Source organism: Meles meles, chromosome 9 (genome assembly GCF_922984935.1).
Source record: "Meles meles chromosome 9, mMelMel3.1 paternal haplotype, whole genome shotgun sequence".
NCBI classification, from domain to species: domain Eukaryota; kingdom Metazoa; phylum Chordata; class Mammalia; order Carnivora; family Mustelidae; genus Meles; species Meles meles.
Window position 1 is genome coordinate 104466387 of NC_060074.1, and position 17804 is coordinate 104484190.

At 45.2% G+C, this 17804-nt stretch overlaps 1 protein-coding gene across 1 annotated transcript in view; it reads left to right on the forward strand.

The window, feature by feature from the left end:
- Nucleotides 1-17804, forward strand: part of CFAP221 (cilia and flagella associated protein 221) — an 83425-nt gene that overhangs the window by 37827 nt on the left and 27794 nt on the right. The window contains exons 8-14 of the mRNA XM_046019844.1: nt 5626-5785; nt 9096-9216; nt 9304-9415; nt 9614-9722; nt 12040-12127; nt 16296-16385; nt 17339-17437. Of these exons, the coding sequence (XP_045875800.1) occupies nt 5626-5785; nt 9096-9216; nt 9304-9415; nt 9614-9722; nt 12040-12127; nt 16296-16385; nt 17339-17437 (779 nt within the window). The remainder of the gene's footprint in view (nt 1-5625; nt 5786-9095; nt 9217-9303; nt 9416-9613; nt 9723-12039; nt 12128-16295; nt 16386-17338; nt 17438-17804) is intronic.

The following is a 17804-nucleotide window of genomic DNA, read 5'->3' on the forward strand; positions in this document are numbered from 1 at the left end:
ATGTCCCAAGGGAGACCAAGTTGGAGAGGCCTCAGGGACCTGAGGAGGGTAGGAGTTAGGGTTTGGTTCTGAGCTGGGAGGGAGTCCAGGAGAGGGATCTCAGCAGGGGGTAGTGGCTTGACCTCATTATGCTTCTGGGGGGGACTGGGTTGGAGTAGCACAAATGGGGAGCTGACTGGCCCCTTAGGAAGGAAGCTCAGGTTGGCCCGGATGGGTGCCGGCCATGGAAATGACAAATGGTGGCATGGACAGCCTTTACTGAAGGGTTGATGAGGCTGGGGACGTGGTCAGGGGGAGGCTCTTGGTGTCCCTGTGAGCAATGGGAGAAGGCAGGTGCTGTGCGAGTTGCTTCAGGCAGCTCATGAATTCAGCCAGAAGCATCCCCATGCAGTCTCTCTGGCCTCCCTGAGCTGTCTTTGTGCTGCTGGACAGCGCCCAGGAGAGGATCGTGTAATACAGGAGGGCGACACTCACAGCTCCCCGCCAGCAGGTTACAGGCTGGACGGAAAATGAGTTGCAGGGCTGGCCTGGCTCTCCCCAGCGTCCTTCTACTCGGACTGCTTGCTCTGCAGCTTCCCACTAGCATAGGCAAGGCCCCCAGGCTGTCTGCTCCTGCTCCCCATGTCTCTGCGTTTGGGGTATTTGGTGGACAGGGAGGAAAAGGGAGATCCCAAAAGACTCCATTTTACTAATTATTTCTGGTTTCAGTCACCAAGGCTTGCTGGAGGGAAGGGAATTAAAGATTAAAATAAGCACTGAGAGGAACACCTGGCTGGCTCAGTCAGTCACCATCTCAATGTCATGAGATGGAGCCCCCCTCCTCCCAACCCCCTCCCCCGCCCCAGTGTCAGCTCTGCACTCAGCACTGAGTCTGCTGCAGGTTCTCTGCCCCTCCCCCCACTCTCGCATGTGCAAACACTCTCTCTCAAATAAATATATTCTTTAATAAAGTGAGTGCTAAAGTAACTAACAGTCAGTATTTGTCAGGGAAACCTAGAAATGAACTGGTAACTGAAAGTCTTGGGACTCGTATTTTAGGCCTTACCAGAAAGTCTGAGGACTCAGTTTTTTGTATTGGTTTTTTTTTTTTTTTTTTTTTTGGTTTGGTTTTTGTTGTTGTTGTTGTTTGAGAAAGAGAGCATGCATGCGTGCACTCATGAGCCAGGTGGGAGGGGGTATTTGGGGGATGGGACTTGGGGGATTGAGGGGAATAGAAGGAGAGGCTTAACTGATTGAGTCACCCAGGCCCCCCATGGCCTAAGTTTTAAAGCAGACCTTCCCAGAGGCAGCTCAGTCCTTGTTTCCTGACTTGTAGAATCACCTGCTTTTGGGAAACTCATCCCAGAGGCTTGGCATCATGAGGCAATTGCGTCTTCCTTCTTTAAAACTCAAATGGGTCAGGTGCAGCTAACCCTTGACAACACAGGTTTGAGCCATGCGGGTCCACTTCTGTTCAGATTTTTTTCAATAAGTACAGCATGACTATAAATGTATTCTCTCTTCCTTATGGTTTTCTTTATATTTTCTTTTCTCTGACTTGCTTTATGGTATGAATATAGCATATAACACATAGAACGTACATACAAATGTGTGTTGTTTGTTATTGGTACGCCTTCAGATAAACAGTAGGCTTTTCATTGTTAAGTTTTGGGGGGAGGCAAAAGTTACATACAGATGTTCGACTTCATAGGAGGTCATTGCCTCTAAACCTCATGTTGTTTCGTAGTCAACTGTGTAAGTTTTCCCAAGAACTATTTCCTCTTCCTGACATTTTATTTTATTTATTTTTTCAAGATTTATTTATTTGGGGGGGAGGGGCAGAAGGAGAGGGAGAAAGAGAATCTCCAGCAGACCCCCTGCTGAGGCAGAGCCTGATGTGGGGTTTGAAGTGAGGCTCAATCCCAGGACCCTGAGATCACAGCTTGAGCAGAAATCAAGAGCCAGCTGCTTAACCTGGGTTCCCTGACATTTGATTTTTAATTTTTTTTTTCTTTAAATAGACTCCATGCCCAGTGTGGGGCTCCAACTCACAACCCTGAGATCTAGAATCACACACTCCACACTGACTGAGCCAGCTGGCTCCCTCTTCTTGACATACTAATAATAATATAATACATAATAAATTATTACTCATTTTATTTGTCACAAACATTGGGAAGGACACATTCATAGGACACACACTCTGTAATAAGTACGTGTTATCCCAGACCTTGTACATTCTTTTCTTCTTTAAACCTTGTCCCATTTTGCAGATGAGAAAACTGAGCCACAGGTAAATTAACAAGCCAAGTCACAGAGCTCATACAGGACCCAACAAGTCAGGGTCTGTGTTGTCCGCACACCCTGGGGGTGGTGGTGGCCCGTGAGTGTGCCAGTGGGTGGTGTGTGACTCGTGGTGGTGAGTCAGGTGGGAGAAACTCTCTCGAAGCCCCCCAACCCCACTGTAATCCAGTGAATCCAAAACACTGAGATCATTGATAGCTTGTTCATGGATAATTTTTTAAACTACACAGCTATTAAATTCCCACACAAAGCTTAGAGAGATTAAGAAATTTGCCCAACAACACACAGCTCATAAAACCCTAAATCCTGGAAGATTAAGACCAGTACTTACTAACACTTCAAGCATGGGGCTTATAGGGCTCTGTGACAATGTAGGGAAGATGATCTATGCTTTCTGAGGATTTCAAAGATAAGGTTATTTTAAGAGTATAACAATATTGTAATGATGCCATATGAACATAAAAGAAGAAATGTTTAAAAAATGATTCCACCCCGGGCCTAACTGCCCTAACAAATACCGTACTTTTATTTTTCCATCCTTTTGGTGACTGGCCATATTTATGCATACTTTACATAATTATCATCAAGGCAAAGATCCAGTGGAATTTCCCAGTCAATCATTAATCATAGCATTTTTCAGTGTTGCTACGTTTTCTTCACTATACCCATTTTTTAAAAAAGATTTTATTTATTTACTTGACAGACAGAGACCACAAGTAGACAGAGAGACAGACAGAGAGAGAGGAGGAAGCAGGCTCCCTGCTGAGCAGAGAGCCCGATGTGGGGCTCGATCCCAGGACCCTGGGATCATGACCTGAGCTGAAGGCAGAGGCTTTAACCCACTGAGCCACCCAGGTGCCCCCACTATACCCATTTTATCGATAGACTAGGATTTTCTTAGGCTTTCACTGATTTCTCCATTTTTCCCTCCTCTCTCCCTCTGCCTCACCAGCCTCCCTACCCTGTGATTTCACATGATCCCTGCTGATGTTAAGGGTTGCGATCCAAAATCAGCCCCAGACAAAACTGAACTGAAGCCATAAAATCGTGGTTTGGGTTTTTGGAAAGGAAGTCATAATTTGGGAGCAGGGGAGCCTTCCCACTTTTCAAATGTGACACTTTCTCTCCTTTTCCCAGCGTTAGCTTTTGCCAAGCAGTAAGCTGCCTCTGTGAGTCACACCTTTAAGAGCAGTTAGCCTCTGACAGCCGCAGCCAAGTTCCGTTAACAAAGCCATGCTGATGGAAAAAGCGGTGTACCTGGTCACCCGGGCTACGCCTCCAGTGTGCTTTAGCTATTAGCTGCAGGCTGGGAGCACTTAAAAATAAATCAGCCAGGTCAAGGCAAACATTAATCCTTGCTCCAGAGCTTATTAATTTTTTAAGTTAATGAGCTGGAGCAGAAACACTAGAATGTTCACAGTCTGAAGCCCCCAGTGAACCAGAGGTCAGACAGTGTATTTTCTGACCTAGTGGGTGGTCGATGTCCCGAACTGTATGCAGCAGTTTCTGTTCCGCTAATCCTGGGCTGGCCCACAGAACTGGGCTCTTCTGTTGATTCGCTGTCCCCTGCAGCGAGCTCTTGGGTCACTAGTGGGTAGCATTTCAAGATTTGGACTTCTGGGGGCGCCTGGGTGGCTCGGTCAGTTGAGCGTCTGCCTTTGGCTCAGGTCCTGGTCCCAGGTTCCCGGGATTGAGCCTTATCTGTCTCCCTGCTTCTCCCGCTCCTCCCTGCTTGTGCTCGCTCGCTCGCTCTCTCAAAAAATAAAATCTTTAAAAAAAAAAAAAAGATTTGGACTTCTGCTCTCAGAAAGTTGACAAATACCTATTTCTGAAGCCCTGCACTAGGGGTCTAGGAAGGTGAACGAGCTTTGGGGCCCTGTGTCAACTCTAGGGGCTTGCAGTTAAGCGGGAGAGCTCTAAACTTGAGAAGGCAGCAGTTCAGGGGGCACATGGGTACTGCAGGGCTGACAGAAGTGTAGGGAAGTGAAGGCTTCTGGGGATGGAGAGTCAGGAGTTTCATTCACTCATTCAACAAATACTTATTGAGCTGGGAACATTGTAATGGACGTTGGTAAAACTGCATTTGAGTCTAGGGTACAGCAGATGCCAAGACAGTGATTTCAGAAAGTAGGATTAAGAAACTAAAAGATCTGGAGAAAGGGCTTTCCAGACCGAGGGAATAGCAGGTGCCAAGGCCCTGAGGCAGCAGGAACCCAGTCTGGGAGAGTTAGACACCTTCAGGTCTTGGCTACAACATCTCCTCACCAGAGAAGCCTTCTCTTCATCCTCTCTCAAAAAGGACACCACGTTTCACTTGCCTCCCCCACATCCTGCTTTTTTATTCTTGTTGGTATTCATGACATGATTTTATATTTTATATTCGCTTTTCGTTTGCTTGCGTGCTGTCCCCAGCTAGAAAGTGAACTCTGTGAGATCTGGGACTTTGTTCTGTTTATTCCTATTCCTCAGGTGCCTAACATGTTGCCTGGCACAGAGTAAATGCATAGTGAATGCTGAGATGGCCAAAGGAAAGGTTCATGTGGTTGAGTGTAGAGAACAAGGGAGACAGTGGTACAAGATTCAGAGGACATAGATGGGAAGGAGGGGGCGCCAAGCATTTATGAGGGAATTGTGTACATCCTCTGTAGGGATCGTACAAACAAAAGATGCACAGGGGCCTAAGAAGTCATCTAGAAGGCAAACCAAAGAGCCCTCAGTGGGAATCACAGCAAGCAGTAGCCCTTCTTGTACCTACTACATTGATCCTTCCTCTTTTCCTCCCCCTCTCCCTCCTTTCCTTTCTCTCTTCTATTTTTCTGCCCATGTTTGTTGAGCACTTACTATGCTCTAAGCCCCACTGACCCCGGAGATACAAAAGAGGAACAAGACATGGTGGGATATTTGACTTCAGAAAGAGCAGTGGCCCATCCCAAAGATTTGGAAGGAGAGATTCAAATGACGCCCAAATGTAGGGAACTGAATCATTTGGGCAGAAAATTGTATGTGTGTTTTTCTTATAGCTTAGAGTGTTAACACTTACATCTGATGATTGGCTTAGAGATTATAGTTCTAGGAGTTCATGTCTGACTCACTAACGCTGATGGATGTGTATATATTTCTATTACTGAGAGTCAAATAATTATTATAAAGAATTAATGTAGCAGTTGGCAAATAAGATCAACGTAAACATGCAAAGTCGATTCACATGGATTTAATGAAAAGGCTATATAAGGATAATAGAAATACTTGGGCTTACCAGGGGAGGAATGTGTTTGTGTGTCAGCCTCTTTGATGGGACTTCGCAGGAAAAAGAATTGTGTTGTCTCATTTCCTTCCCCTCAGGAATAATCCCGGCTAATGGGAAGGTGAACGTGACGGTCAAATTCACACCATTCAAGTACGGGATTGCGCAGATAAAAATGCAGCTGTGGATCTCACAGTTCAACTCTCAGCCGTATGAATGTGTCTTCACTGGAACATGCCATCCCAACATGGCTTTACCGTAAGGCTGTTTTGGAATGTCTTTGTTTCTTCCTAAAACTTTGTAAAAAAGATCTGAGTCCCCATGTCTTCCATTCTCTCTTTCTTTTGTAACAAAATGCCATCAAAACCATACTTAAAATGATGCACTTTCAAAAAATACTCTTTAAAGTCTAACAGTAATGCATAGAATAGCTCTAGGCTTGTGGTGGTAGCTGTTCCTGCCAAGAGGGAAGAGATGACCAAGAAAAGGTAGAGGGAGGGATACTTGCCTTCCCCAAACCCTGCTGCTTTGCTGGTTGACCATATGACCAGTTTTGACCATATGTGTGTATCATATATGTGTGTATCTCATGTATGTATATCTATGACCCTATGTAATATGCTCTTTCAAATTTTTTTTAAGATTTATTTATTTGAGAGAGAGAGCACCTGTACTATGGGGAAGGGCAGAGGGAAAGGGAGAAGGAATCTTTTTTTTTTAACAATTTTTTTAAAGATTTTATTTATTTATTTGACAGACAGAGATCACAAGTAGGCAGAGAGGCAGCCAGAGAGAAAGGAGGGAAAGCAGGCTCCCTGCTGAGCAGAGAGCCTGATGCGGGGCTCGATCCCAGGACCCTGGGACCATGACCTGGGCCGAAGACAGAGGCTTTAACCCACTGAGCCACCCAGGTGCCCCGGGAGAATGAATCTTAAGCAGACTCCGCGCTGAGCACAGAGCCCAACATGGGGCTCTGTCCCACGACCCCGAGATCACTACCTGAGACAAAATCGAGAGTCAAACACTTAACTGACTGCGCCACCCAGGTGCCCCTACTCTTTCAAATGTAAATCATAAGACAGGAGCAACATAACCATTTTCAAAATTTCAGTATAACATTATAATGAACTGAGGGCCTGCTGTGTGCGGTGTCTACTGCAAAGTCCCATGGGACACGGTCTACACTCTGAAGATGCTCCCAGCAGAGGGACCAAAAGAAGTCATGGATCACAAGTGACTTCAGGATAGGGCAAAAATGAGAACGTGCCACATGGGAGGTTTTGTTGGGTTTTTGTTTTTTAAGAAACCTCAGCATTCAAGTCTGTGTAAAGGTGTGAAATGGGATTAAGTTTTACTTCATAAAAAATTTTTTCCAAACCCCTATTTCTGTTTGAATGTGAGCTTGTATTTTTATATCCCAATGTACCTGGTTAAAATGGTAAGTTTTTCCCAATATGCATGATACTTATAAAAGCTGAAGGAAAATTTGTCACAGTTTCTATCCTAACCTTGGAAAATCCTTATAGGTTTTTGAAAATGATAAAGAAATAGCTGGCCATTCCTTCTCTTCCCTCACACTTAGATAGGCCTCACATAGCATCCTCATTCGGCGTATTATTACATAGAGTAACATCCTTATATCGAAACATGACTCCATGACTCATTATGTATTTATATCATGATCTTCTTCCGAAAACTTCAGAGCAGCCCGAATCAACTGTAGGATGTTAGAGTGGCCTGCCGAACCCAAATCCTGCAAGTACTGTAGGATAAAGAAAATCATGCCAGCAATAAACAAGTAGCACTGGATATAAATAAAAGACAGTGGTAATTTTTCTGCTATTTTCTGGCAAAGAAAATGCGATTTGCCATGTCACGTCACATGCTGCGAGGTACAAATGACTTTCTTAAAAACATCACTTGAGTGGGATTTTTGCTTCCCACAGACGTGTTCTTAAAAACACAAGAGCGTTGTATGGAAGAAACACCCACAAATGCAGGCATCACCTCTTTCTAAACTTATGTTTTGGTCACCCAGCCGGAGTTTAATATCTTATTCAGTACACTCCTGAAGTTGTCAAGGACTCCGTCTCAAGACCTGCATGTCTCCCCAGACTGCAGGTAGTACTAGAACCTATGGGTTTTTCCATGAAGGAAAAAAATTAGCCGGGCCATGGCATTCTCTGAAAAGTGTCACAGGTAGCTTTTTGTTGTTATTTTCAGAATACAGTGTGTGAGGGACTTACTCAAGTCCCACGAGTAACTCCTTAGGAAACTGTATCACTTTCTTAGACCCCTTCATTTCCATTGTCAGCAGTTAGATCCTTTAAGGAACCTGTTTGGTTTTGTTTTTTAACACTTTCAAAAATGTTTTGTTGTTCCCCAATATTTATAGCAGAGGTGATGTCAAAGTTCTGATGAAATATGGGCGGAGGGCCCCTGCTGGCTCCCTAACCCAGTGCCCCCACTGTGCCCACCACAGCCTGTTGGTCAGTGTGTAGGTCACCAAAGGCCACTTCCCTCAGACTGTTGACGTTTCAGGATTCTCTTTTGTAGGCGATGTTAAGTTTGAGATTGCTGGCACGGCCCCTGTGTTGTGCAGTGGGGTCCATTCAGGAGATGTTCAGCAGATGGTTTGTGACCATCAGAATGAATGAATGTCAGTGTATTCTTATTTCTGTAATATCAGGGACATACATAATCCTGCAAAGCAGGCATTCACATATTCTCACTTAAAGAAATGCTTCTATAGCACTGAACATGACGTAGTTCTCGTGCATCCCATAATATGACTCCAGGAGCTTCTGTAGGCAGGCTAATAGCCCTGTCTGTACCTACATATGTCCAAAGACTTTTCAGTTGTGGAAAAGATCTCAAACATTAGTCAGAGTCACTTGGGCATAGTCATTCTTTTACTAGGAACATACATCAGTAGAAGAACTTTTTTTTTAATGTAGTAGATTTAGCTATTGAAAACCAACAGCCGAGAAACAAATCACACTAGAGCAGGAAAGCATTTTCTAGCCGATCATGTTATCTACTTGTTATGTTCTTTGAGAAGGTAAGGAGGAGCTGCCTTTGGTAGACGATTTGAGCCTGTATGATTGTAGTGTGGTACACTGACATCGCATTCATCTTAGTAGACCACTGTTTTAGCACACAAATTTATTTCAGTGTAGGCAGAGTCACTACTTGACTGAAAGTCATGATATTATCAGAAGGAACATAAAAATAGGAACCTTGTGGGACACCTGGCTGGCTCAGTTAGCACAGAGCACGCAACTCTTGATCTCGAGGTTGTAAGGTCGAGCCCCATGTCGGGTGGAGAGATTACGTTAAAAGTCTTTAAAAAATAGAAACCTTGGGGTACCTGGGGTGGCTCAGTCAGTTTAACCTCTGCCTTCGGCTCAGGTCATGATCCCGGGGTCCTGGGATTGAGCCTCGTGTCGGGCCCCCTGCTGCATGGGGAGTCTGCTTCTCCCTCTCCTGTTCCCAAAATCCTAAAAAAACAGTAGGAACCTTGGGTTGTTGGATTATATAGTAACATAATACCTGTTTTAAACTATAGATTAGAAGAATTTGAAAGATTAAATGCTCTTTCTAAGAAAGTGGACCATCCTCCAGAAAAGGCAGTGACACGCAGACATTTTCAGCAGCTGCCACCAAAACTAAAGCCTCTGAAGATTAAGGTAACCTGGGCGTTATGCTCAATATGATGGAAGAAGGAATGACAGAGAAGCACAATAATGACTTGTCCCTCCTGATCTTGGTCTCAGGAAATTGAATATCAGAACTTGAGGTTTCCGGTAGATTTATCAAATCCATATGCCGTGGCAACTGTTTTAAACCAAGAACCAGGAAAACTGAAGATTAAAGAATTAAGAGAAGGTAACTAGCTGATCCGTTGTAAATCAGCCACTGGCAGAATAGGGAAGAATTATTGCTCGTCACATTTACTATTTATGAACAACAACAGCAAAACCCAGTTAGGTTGCTGTTCTGTTTTGCCATTAGAAATGTGTTTTTGGCTCAGCAAATGATGCTGATTTGATTACTGACATAATCATTGTTTGCTTTTGCCCTCAGTTTTGGACCAAGGCAATGAGATTTCAAAAACAAGACAGATGAAGGAAGCACTCTTTGAACAGAAAGTCAGACAGGACACTTATGAAGAGATCGAAAATCACCTTAAGTGGTAAATATTGAGCAATTATTTATATCAAGGGAGAGGACAGCGTTTTTAGTAATGGTTTTTTAATACATGAGACATGATGAAATGTAATCGCTTTGTGCCCTTTGAAAAGTTTCATTATTCCCTCTCCTCTACTGGACCTGAGACGTTTCTCTTTAGCATAAATCACCATGACCAAACCATGCTCTTTCCTAAGTGTGACCAGATAGTGGCAGAGACAGAGGAAACTGTGGGAGACACCAGGACACTGCTCCCTACTGACCACTGCTGCCAGCACCCTGTCTCTCCTTTAGAGCCCCCGAATCTCGCCCCCCACCCCACCTCAGCCCCCTGTGCCCTGGGCTGTCTGCTGCAGGTGCCTCTGGGGATCCCAGCAGTGCAGGCTGGAGTGCAGGAGGCTCTGGGTGGAGGTTCCAGAGCTCAGCTGTGAGACCTCTGTCCTGTGCTTCTGTGGTCAAAATACATCCCTCTCCCCAGGTTTTTACCGGATCATACCAGAAGTATCCATGTGCCCAGACCCCACTAAAGTAGTAAACTTTAAAAACTCTTGAGCTGAGCTAAAAAAGAAACCCTTAGAAAGAGTCTTGGAGAGGCCACTTGCCCATGCCCCACAGCCACACTTCTCAGACGGAGAGAACACACGCTGACCTCCCGGGCCTTCACGGATGTCCCCCATCCCGCCACCCTGCTTGCCCAGGGCAGTGCCCTCCATGTCTCACAGAAGGGTCTCTCCTTCCACAGCAGCCTCTCTGTCACGGTCTGGCCCTGGTTAAATGGGAAGTACACCAAGTCACTGCAGATCATTTTTAAAAATATTCTTTCCCTATTACAAAAAATGGCCACACTGTCATAGTAGAAAACCTGAAAAATACATATATATTTTTTAAGGGGAGAGAAGTGGGAAAAAAATCTGTAATGCATTGACCGCTGCCAACACTGGGGTCTTTCCTTCCTTCGGTGCTTTTTGTAGCGTGCCTGAGATCACAGCCTCAACTGAGTTCTGAAGGCTCTGTCATTCACTGAATATTTTCTTCCGGCTTTTTCTTATCAGAAAAAAAATTTAAACCTGCCAGTATAAACCCATATACACTAGACATCAGTTCACTAGTTGTTAACATTATGCCACATACACTTGCACTGTCTACACACAAACACACACACACGCACGCACCTGCTTTTGAAGCATTGAAAGTGAGTTGCAGACATCACGGAGCTTTGCTCTTAGAGGCGTCAGCACGTGGCTCCTAAGAACAAGGACATTCTCCAACAGTAGCCTTATCACTTATAAGAAATCTAAAACTGACGCCATAATATTAGGATCACCAGCCTCTCTGCACATTTACCCAGTGGTCTCAATAATGTCCTTTCCATCTGGGCTTTTGTTTGGTTGGTTTTCGGAGAGGAAGACTCCGCCATCCAAACAAAGGTCAGACCATTTGTACTTAGCTTCCAGGTCTCTCCAGGCTCCTTCAGTCAAACAGTTCTCCAGACACCCCGTCCCCTTTTAAAATCATAGCAACTGTTTATTTTGAACATGTGCCAGGTTCCATGATCAATACGTTACATACCAGAATTTTCTAAACTGTACTAAAGTTCACAAAGCGCACAATTCACCATGTTAACCGTTTTAACGTGTACAATGCAGATGTTCTCATTGTATTCACAGGCTCATTCAACCGTCCCCATCATGCCACACTAAAACATTTGCATCACTCCAGAAGGAAACCCCATACCCATTGAGCAGTCACTCCCCATTCCCTCTCCCCTCCCTGCCCTCAGTCCACTTTCTAGCTCTATAGATTTGCTGATGCCAGACATTTCAAGTGAGTGGAATCCTACATGCATAGGTGGCCTTTTGTAACTGGTTTCTTTCATTTAACATGGGTTGAAGGTTCATCTGTGTCATAGCATCTGTCGGGACTTTGTTCCTTTTTTATGGCCGTGTAACGTTCCATCGCATGGATTGACTACATTTTATTTACTCATATATCAGTTGACAGGCATCTGGGTGGTTTTCACTTTTTGGCGATTGTGAAGAAGGCTGCTGTGAACACTTACATGCAAGCTTCTGTGTGAACACATCTTTTCAGTTCTCTAAGGTGGGGAATTGCTGGGTCATATGGTAAATCTATGTTTAGCGTTTGGAGAAATGACCAGACTGTTGCTGTAGTCTCCACAACTTCTCTCCCCCGTGGCCCTCCTCCAGTACCTCCATACCCACTTCGGTTGTTGAGAATAGCAAAGACACTCCATCCCCAAACTGACCATGGTATTCTGAAGGGCTCTGGAAGCTGGGTTTGTTTGTTTGTTTCCTCCCCAGGCAGGTGCACCTCGGTAAAGATCACATGTCTTTTAAATTTAGAAAAGACCTTGCTGAAGAGCGGCAAAGAGAAAACATCAAATATAAGGTCAGAGTCACTAATTCGATGATACTGATTGCACTAAATAGTTTGAATTCCTGCTATATGCAAGAGGCCACATGGGAAGAAGGAACGCATAGTTCCATTGGGAGGGGAGGAGGCTGATGACAAGTTAATTGTTAACCATAAATCAAGGCTGGCTGTGGATGTCACAAGAAACCTCTACTAAATATTGTGGGGAGTCAGAGGCCAGAGAGGAGAAAGAGCTCATCTAATTGAAAAGCTTCCTCCAAGACATGGTATGATTTTGAAAGGCAGTAAAGAGGACAAAGCATTCAATTCAGAGAGCGGGCAATGCCTCAAATTCAGGTTGGAGTTCTGGGTGTGGCGTACGCCTGTCCCGTGATCTGCAGAACATGAGAGTAAGAGGGACCCACAGTCAGGGACCAGGAGTGACATCAGAGCCAGAGCCAGACAAAAGTTCCAAGCCAGAGACCCTCCAGTGGGGCTGAGCAGACAGAATGACAAACTGGTTGAGGGGAAGGGGCCACATCTGGCTTGTCAAGGCAGCACCTGCAGATTCAGGGAGGGGAGGGGAGAGACGGGAAGGGTGGAACTGTGCCACACCCCCGGGCTCACCGTGTGTGAGAGACCTTGTGCCCTGAGAGCAGGTGCGGGGGGCGCTCGGACAGGCCCATAGTCACTGAAGCACAGGACAATCATGGGCCAGAGGAGATAAGGCTTGGCTCGGGCTTCCTGTCTCAGGGGCTGGGACTTCGTTGGGAGGACTGGCGGCACCATCCTGTGTCCTACTAGTCTGCTCAGGCTGTGGTAACAAGTACCAGACTGGGAGGTGTAAGCAACAGAAATGTGTTTTCTCACTGTTCTGGAAGCCCAAGGTCAAGGTGCATGATCTTCTAAGGGACATGAGGGAATGATCTCTCTTCTCGACCTACAGACCATCTTTTCCCTTGCCTTCACATTTTTTTCCTCTGTCCAAACTTCCTCTTATAGAAGACACCAGTCACACTGGAGTAGGGCCCACCCTGTGACCTCCTTGTAACTTGATTGCACCTTCAAATACTGTGTCTTCAAACACAGTCACATTCTGAGGTGACTGCGGGTTAGGATTTCAACATATGAGTTTTGGAGGGACATAATTCCGCCATAGCACATATATTTAGGCTTGGGATTGTGAGCTTCCCATGGTCAGTGCTACCCAAAGTGGCCAACTGGATGGAAGGGATTGGGGAAAAACATGGATCTTGTTGGAAAGGAATCTATTTTTCTGCCTAGAATACATTTTTCTTACGGAATACATTTTTCTTCCTAGAGCTTCTTTCTGATTGGATTCCAAATCAGATACTCGAGTAAATTTATCTTTTTTTTTTTATTTTTTACAAGAGAGAATGTAAAATGATTGCATTAGTAAACCTTAGCATTTAGGGAAGGCGCGCATTAGACCGGCATTGAAATTTAGTTTGATTCTAGTTCTGTTTCTCTGCATTGGATTTTAAAGACGGAACATTGAGTATTCTGTCCACCCCACCACGGGATGATGCTTTATAACCGTTTTAGAGATGAAGGTGACACAGACGAGGCACAACCAGGCAGGGTAGTGTGACAGCACCAGCCTTTTGTCGCCAGGGAACTCAACTGTGTATTTGCCTTGCAAGCGTGTTTAACAAGTGCTCTTTGTCTGTAAGACTCTGTGCTAGTGAATGAGCCACTGTCCCTGCCCTCCAGAAAGGCACAGTCCACAAGGGGCACAGAAACATTAAGAGATTATTTAAAATGTGCCAAGTGCTGTCACTGAGGGCAAAGAAGTGCGGGGGATCGAATGGTTCATAGGGGTCCCGCTTAGGTGCGTGCTGGCGATTTTAAACGAGATCCCAAATACAGAAGAGAAGTTTGACTTGGGACATGTTACACATGGAGGGCCTGGAGGGCATCCTGGTGGTGGCTCCAGGAACAAGTATACCTCAGCAGAGAGGTGGAGAGTAGACACAGAACAGTGCCACGGCCTGGGGAAAGTTAATGGAGTGAGAAGCTGGTAGCTCCAGGTGGGAAAGCCAGAGAACCTCATGATTTGAGGGGAGAGCAGCGGACAGCGAAGGAGCCAGAAAGGGAAATGGTCAGGGAGGTCAGGAGAACCGGGTGACACTGAAAAAGCAGATGGGGAGGGATCCAGGATGGTGGGGCCGGAGAAGAACATGGTGTGTTGGACCACTTGGAAGGCCTGTTTTGCCGTAGCGATAGCCATCCCAGGAGAGAGGTGGAGATGAAAAGCCAAATGGCCATGGCTCAAGGAATGCAGGGAAGTGAGTGGCTGGTTTCTTGAGAAGCTGAGATGACCAGAAGCGAAGAATCAAGGCATGGACCATTCCAAGGGGATGTGGTGTCAAGGAGGAGGTTTCTAAGTTGGAAAACTCCAGAGCATTTGTACGCTGAAGGCAAAGAACAACCGCAGAGGGAAGGGCTGAAGACATTTGGGAAGAGGCCTTGGTCGGAGGAGAAGATTGACCTTGAGGAAGGACCATGGTGTCAGGCTTGCATGCCGAGAGAGGGCCGTTGAAGGCTGCATGTGGCCTTGTCCTTCTGGGTGCCCCAGGAGGCCAGGCCAGCTGCAGAGGTAGCCATGAGCACTGGCTGGAGAGAGGCCTGCAGAGAGGAGCTAGTAGGCACAAGGGTAGCCAAGGGGAGAAGGAAAGAAGACTTCATGTGCTTAACATCACTCACTGGGCCCCTGAGCCGTATAGTTTGGCAGCAAGTGCTGAGAGACCCCATTCTGTGTGTCTGGGAGCTCTCATCAGGCAGCTGAATCCTGGCGGTGACCCAGTGGCAAGGAACACCTGAAGGCCCAGGCCATGTGGCAGAAAGCTGAGACAAGAGAGCTAGGCAGGGAGATGGGGGTGTGGGGGGGGGCAGGGAATGGAGGGAGTGGGAGTGGGCAGGATGATGGGCTTTTACCCAGGAGATTGATGATAGTAAATTTCAAAACACATCATAATAAGTAGAGTCTTGATATAAGACCTCACCCTCCTCTCTCTTCTAGCTATCAACCTATTTGCTAATCCCTCCTTTAAGGTGCTATTTTATTTTATTTTATTTTTAGTGGTGGTGGAGGTCTGGGTCTCTTCCCACAAAATCTGTCTTTCGAGGCTAGCATCCATAGTCTCAGACTCAGCTCCCTGATATGGGCAAATCAGAGCTAGACAGCTCACCACCTGGTGTCAATAACACAACTCTCTCGTTTCTTCTGTTAATGTGGTGATCGGAATAGATTGCTTCCAGTTAAGTCTTTAAAAATGATGGCAAACAGCGTACATACAAGCCAAGCTAGATCTGGAAGTAATTTAACAAGTAATAAAAACCACAGATAGGTAAAAACTAACAAGCTTTTGCTGTGGACACAGTCCCTTTTTCCATGGAGGCAGGTGTATGCAGACACCAAGCCAAGCCCAGCCAGCCAGCCTTCCGGGGGAGTGTGCCATGTCTCCTGGGTCATGGGCCAGAGAGCTCCAGGGTCCTGGGGAAGCAGGAGGTGAGGAAGGGCAGCAGCCTGGGGGAAGACACTTACTCCAGGGAAAGGGCAGATCCCAGGAGAGGGGAGGACTTAGGCACCTCTGTTAAACCCCGTACTGGGATAATCAGCTCTGAGGAGGAGCTTGAAACTTTAAGTTCTTTTTTAAATGAGATCTCTACACTCCCATGGTTACATGGTTTCTTAAAATCCTTCTGGTGAGTTTTAAATACTTTGGAAATGATTTCCAGAGCCACTGTCCCCTGGTTATGGAAAGAAATTTCTGGGTCCACTCAGCTGTTAGAACCCCCTCTTAAACAGTGAGTATGATTATAATGAGCCCTTTAACTGTCACCTACTCCCGGCCAGAACTTTGTGTGTGGGTGTGACTGAGCCTTTGATAGGTTTCTATCAGCTTTAAAAGAGATATACAGGGGCGCCTGGGTGGCTCAGTGGATTAAGCCGCTGCCTTTGGCTCGGGTCGTGGTCTCGGGGTCCTGGGATCGAGCCCCGCGTCGGGCTCTCTGCTCTGCGGGGAGCCTGCTTCCTCCTCTCTCTTTGTCTGCCTCTCTGCCTACTTGTGATCTCTCTCTCTGTCAAATAAATAAATGAATAAAATCTTAAAAAAAAAGAGATATACAGTTGTGTGTGTTTGTCTTCAATTTTAATATTTTTGATGATTGAAAAACCCAGGTAGATCGAGGAGATCCTGTTTTGCATGAGGAATTTCAGCGCATCAAGACAGAAGTCCACCAGAAACGGGTTGTTCATAGTCTAGAAGAAGTGGGTAACTTTCCTTTATTTGGGAGCTAATTATCAATACCCCTTTATATTATTATTTTTAAAACACTAAACAATTTTATAGAAATGCTTTTACCAAGAGATATTTACTAAGTTTTAATTTGCATTTTAATTTATATTTTCGGAGTGTTTTTTACTATATATTTGCAAGTGAAGTATCAAAAATCATGATGTTTCCCTTGAAATTAACAGCATTAAATTCTCTGGCTCCTCCTTTACACCCTTCTACTTTCTCTTTCTTGGTCTTCTTTTTTGTTTCTCTTTGCTCTCTAAGCCTCTGTCTGCAGGTCCTTCCTGGTGGGTCCCTGAGCCTATGTTCCTTGCCTCCTGCCCTTGGTGGGAAGAATACACAACAACAGGCCAGAAGCTAGAGATTCTCAAGCTCTCTTACAGATTTGGGACCTGGGAAAAGCTCTCTTGGTTTCTGTACCTCAGTCTCCTCAGACATAAAATGGGGACAGTGGCCCCTTCACCTGAGTGTCCTCTGTCATGTGATAGTGTCTGATTAAAACCCCAATTTTTAATTTTAACAATGAGACAATTTGAGAGATAGAGAGAGCACAAGAACAAGGCGAAGGGCAGAGGGAGAAGCAGACTCCTAGCTGAGCGGGGAGCCTGATGGGGGGCTGGATCCAGGACCGGTCCTGGGATCATGTCCTGAGCCAAAGGCAGATGCTGAACCAACTGAGCCACCCAGGCACCCCTACACTGTCAATTTATTAAAACCCAAATCTCAAATTCCACTTTTGGCCCCCAACCCAAGAAGTATTCCCTATACTGCTACGTACACTAAGAGTGTGGAATAAATGCTCGTTCCATGGTGGAACAGATAAGTCATAAGTTGATTTAGGATCAGGCTCTAAAACATTTTTATTAAGTGTTCCTACCTGGAGTTAAATTTAAATCTAAGATATGCCTGTGTTCTATTTTCACAGAAAATCAAGGAATTCCATCCTAATTTTGATCCACTCGTTAATAATACCTGGGTCAACAGGTTCAGGGCACAAAAGCGCTTTCAGCAAGCTGCACGCAAGGTAAGTCCCAGCACCAAACAGAAATTTTAATTGGCTTAGTCCTCAGCACAAGAAAATCGAATGAGTTTTTCTAACAGTTTTATTGAGATATAATTCACTTACTGTAAAATTCACTCCTGTAAAGTATACATTTTAGTGGGTTTTAATGTATTTACACAGTTCTACAGCCATCACCACGATCTAACTTTAGAACATTTAAAAATTTTTATTGAAGTGTAGTTAGCATACAATGTTATAGTAGTTTCAGGTGTAAAATATACTGATTCAACAATTAATTTTAGAGTATTTTTTTTATCACTGCAAAGAGAAACCTGGTTTCCATTAGCAGCCCCTCTCTGTCCCCCAGTCCTTGGCAACCAGTGCTCAG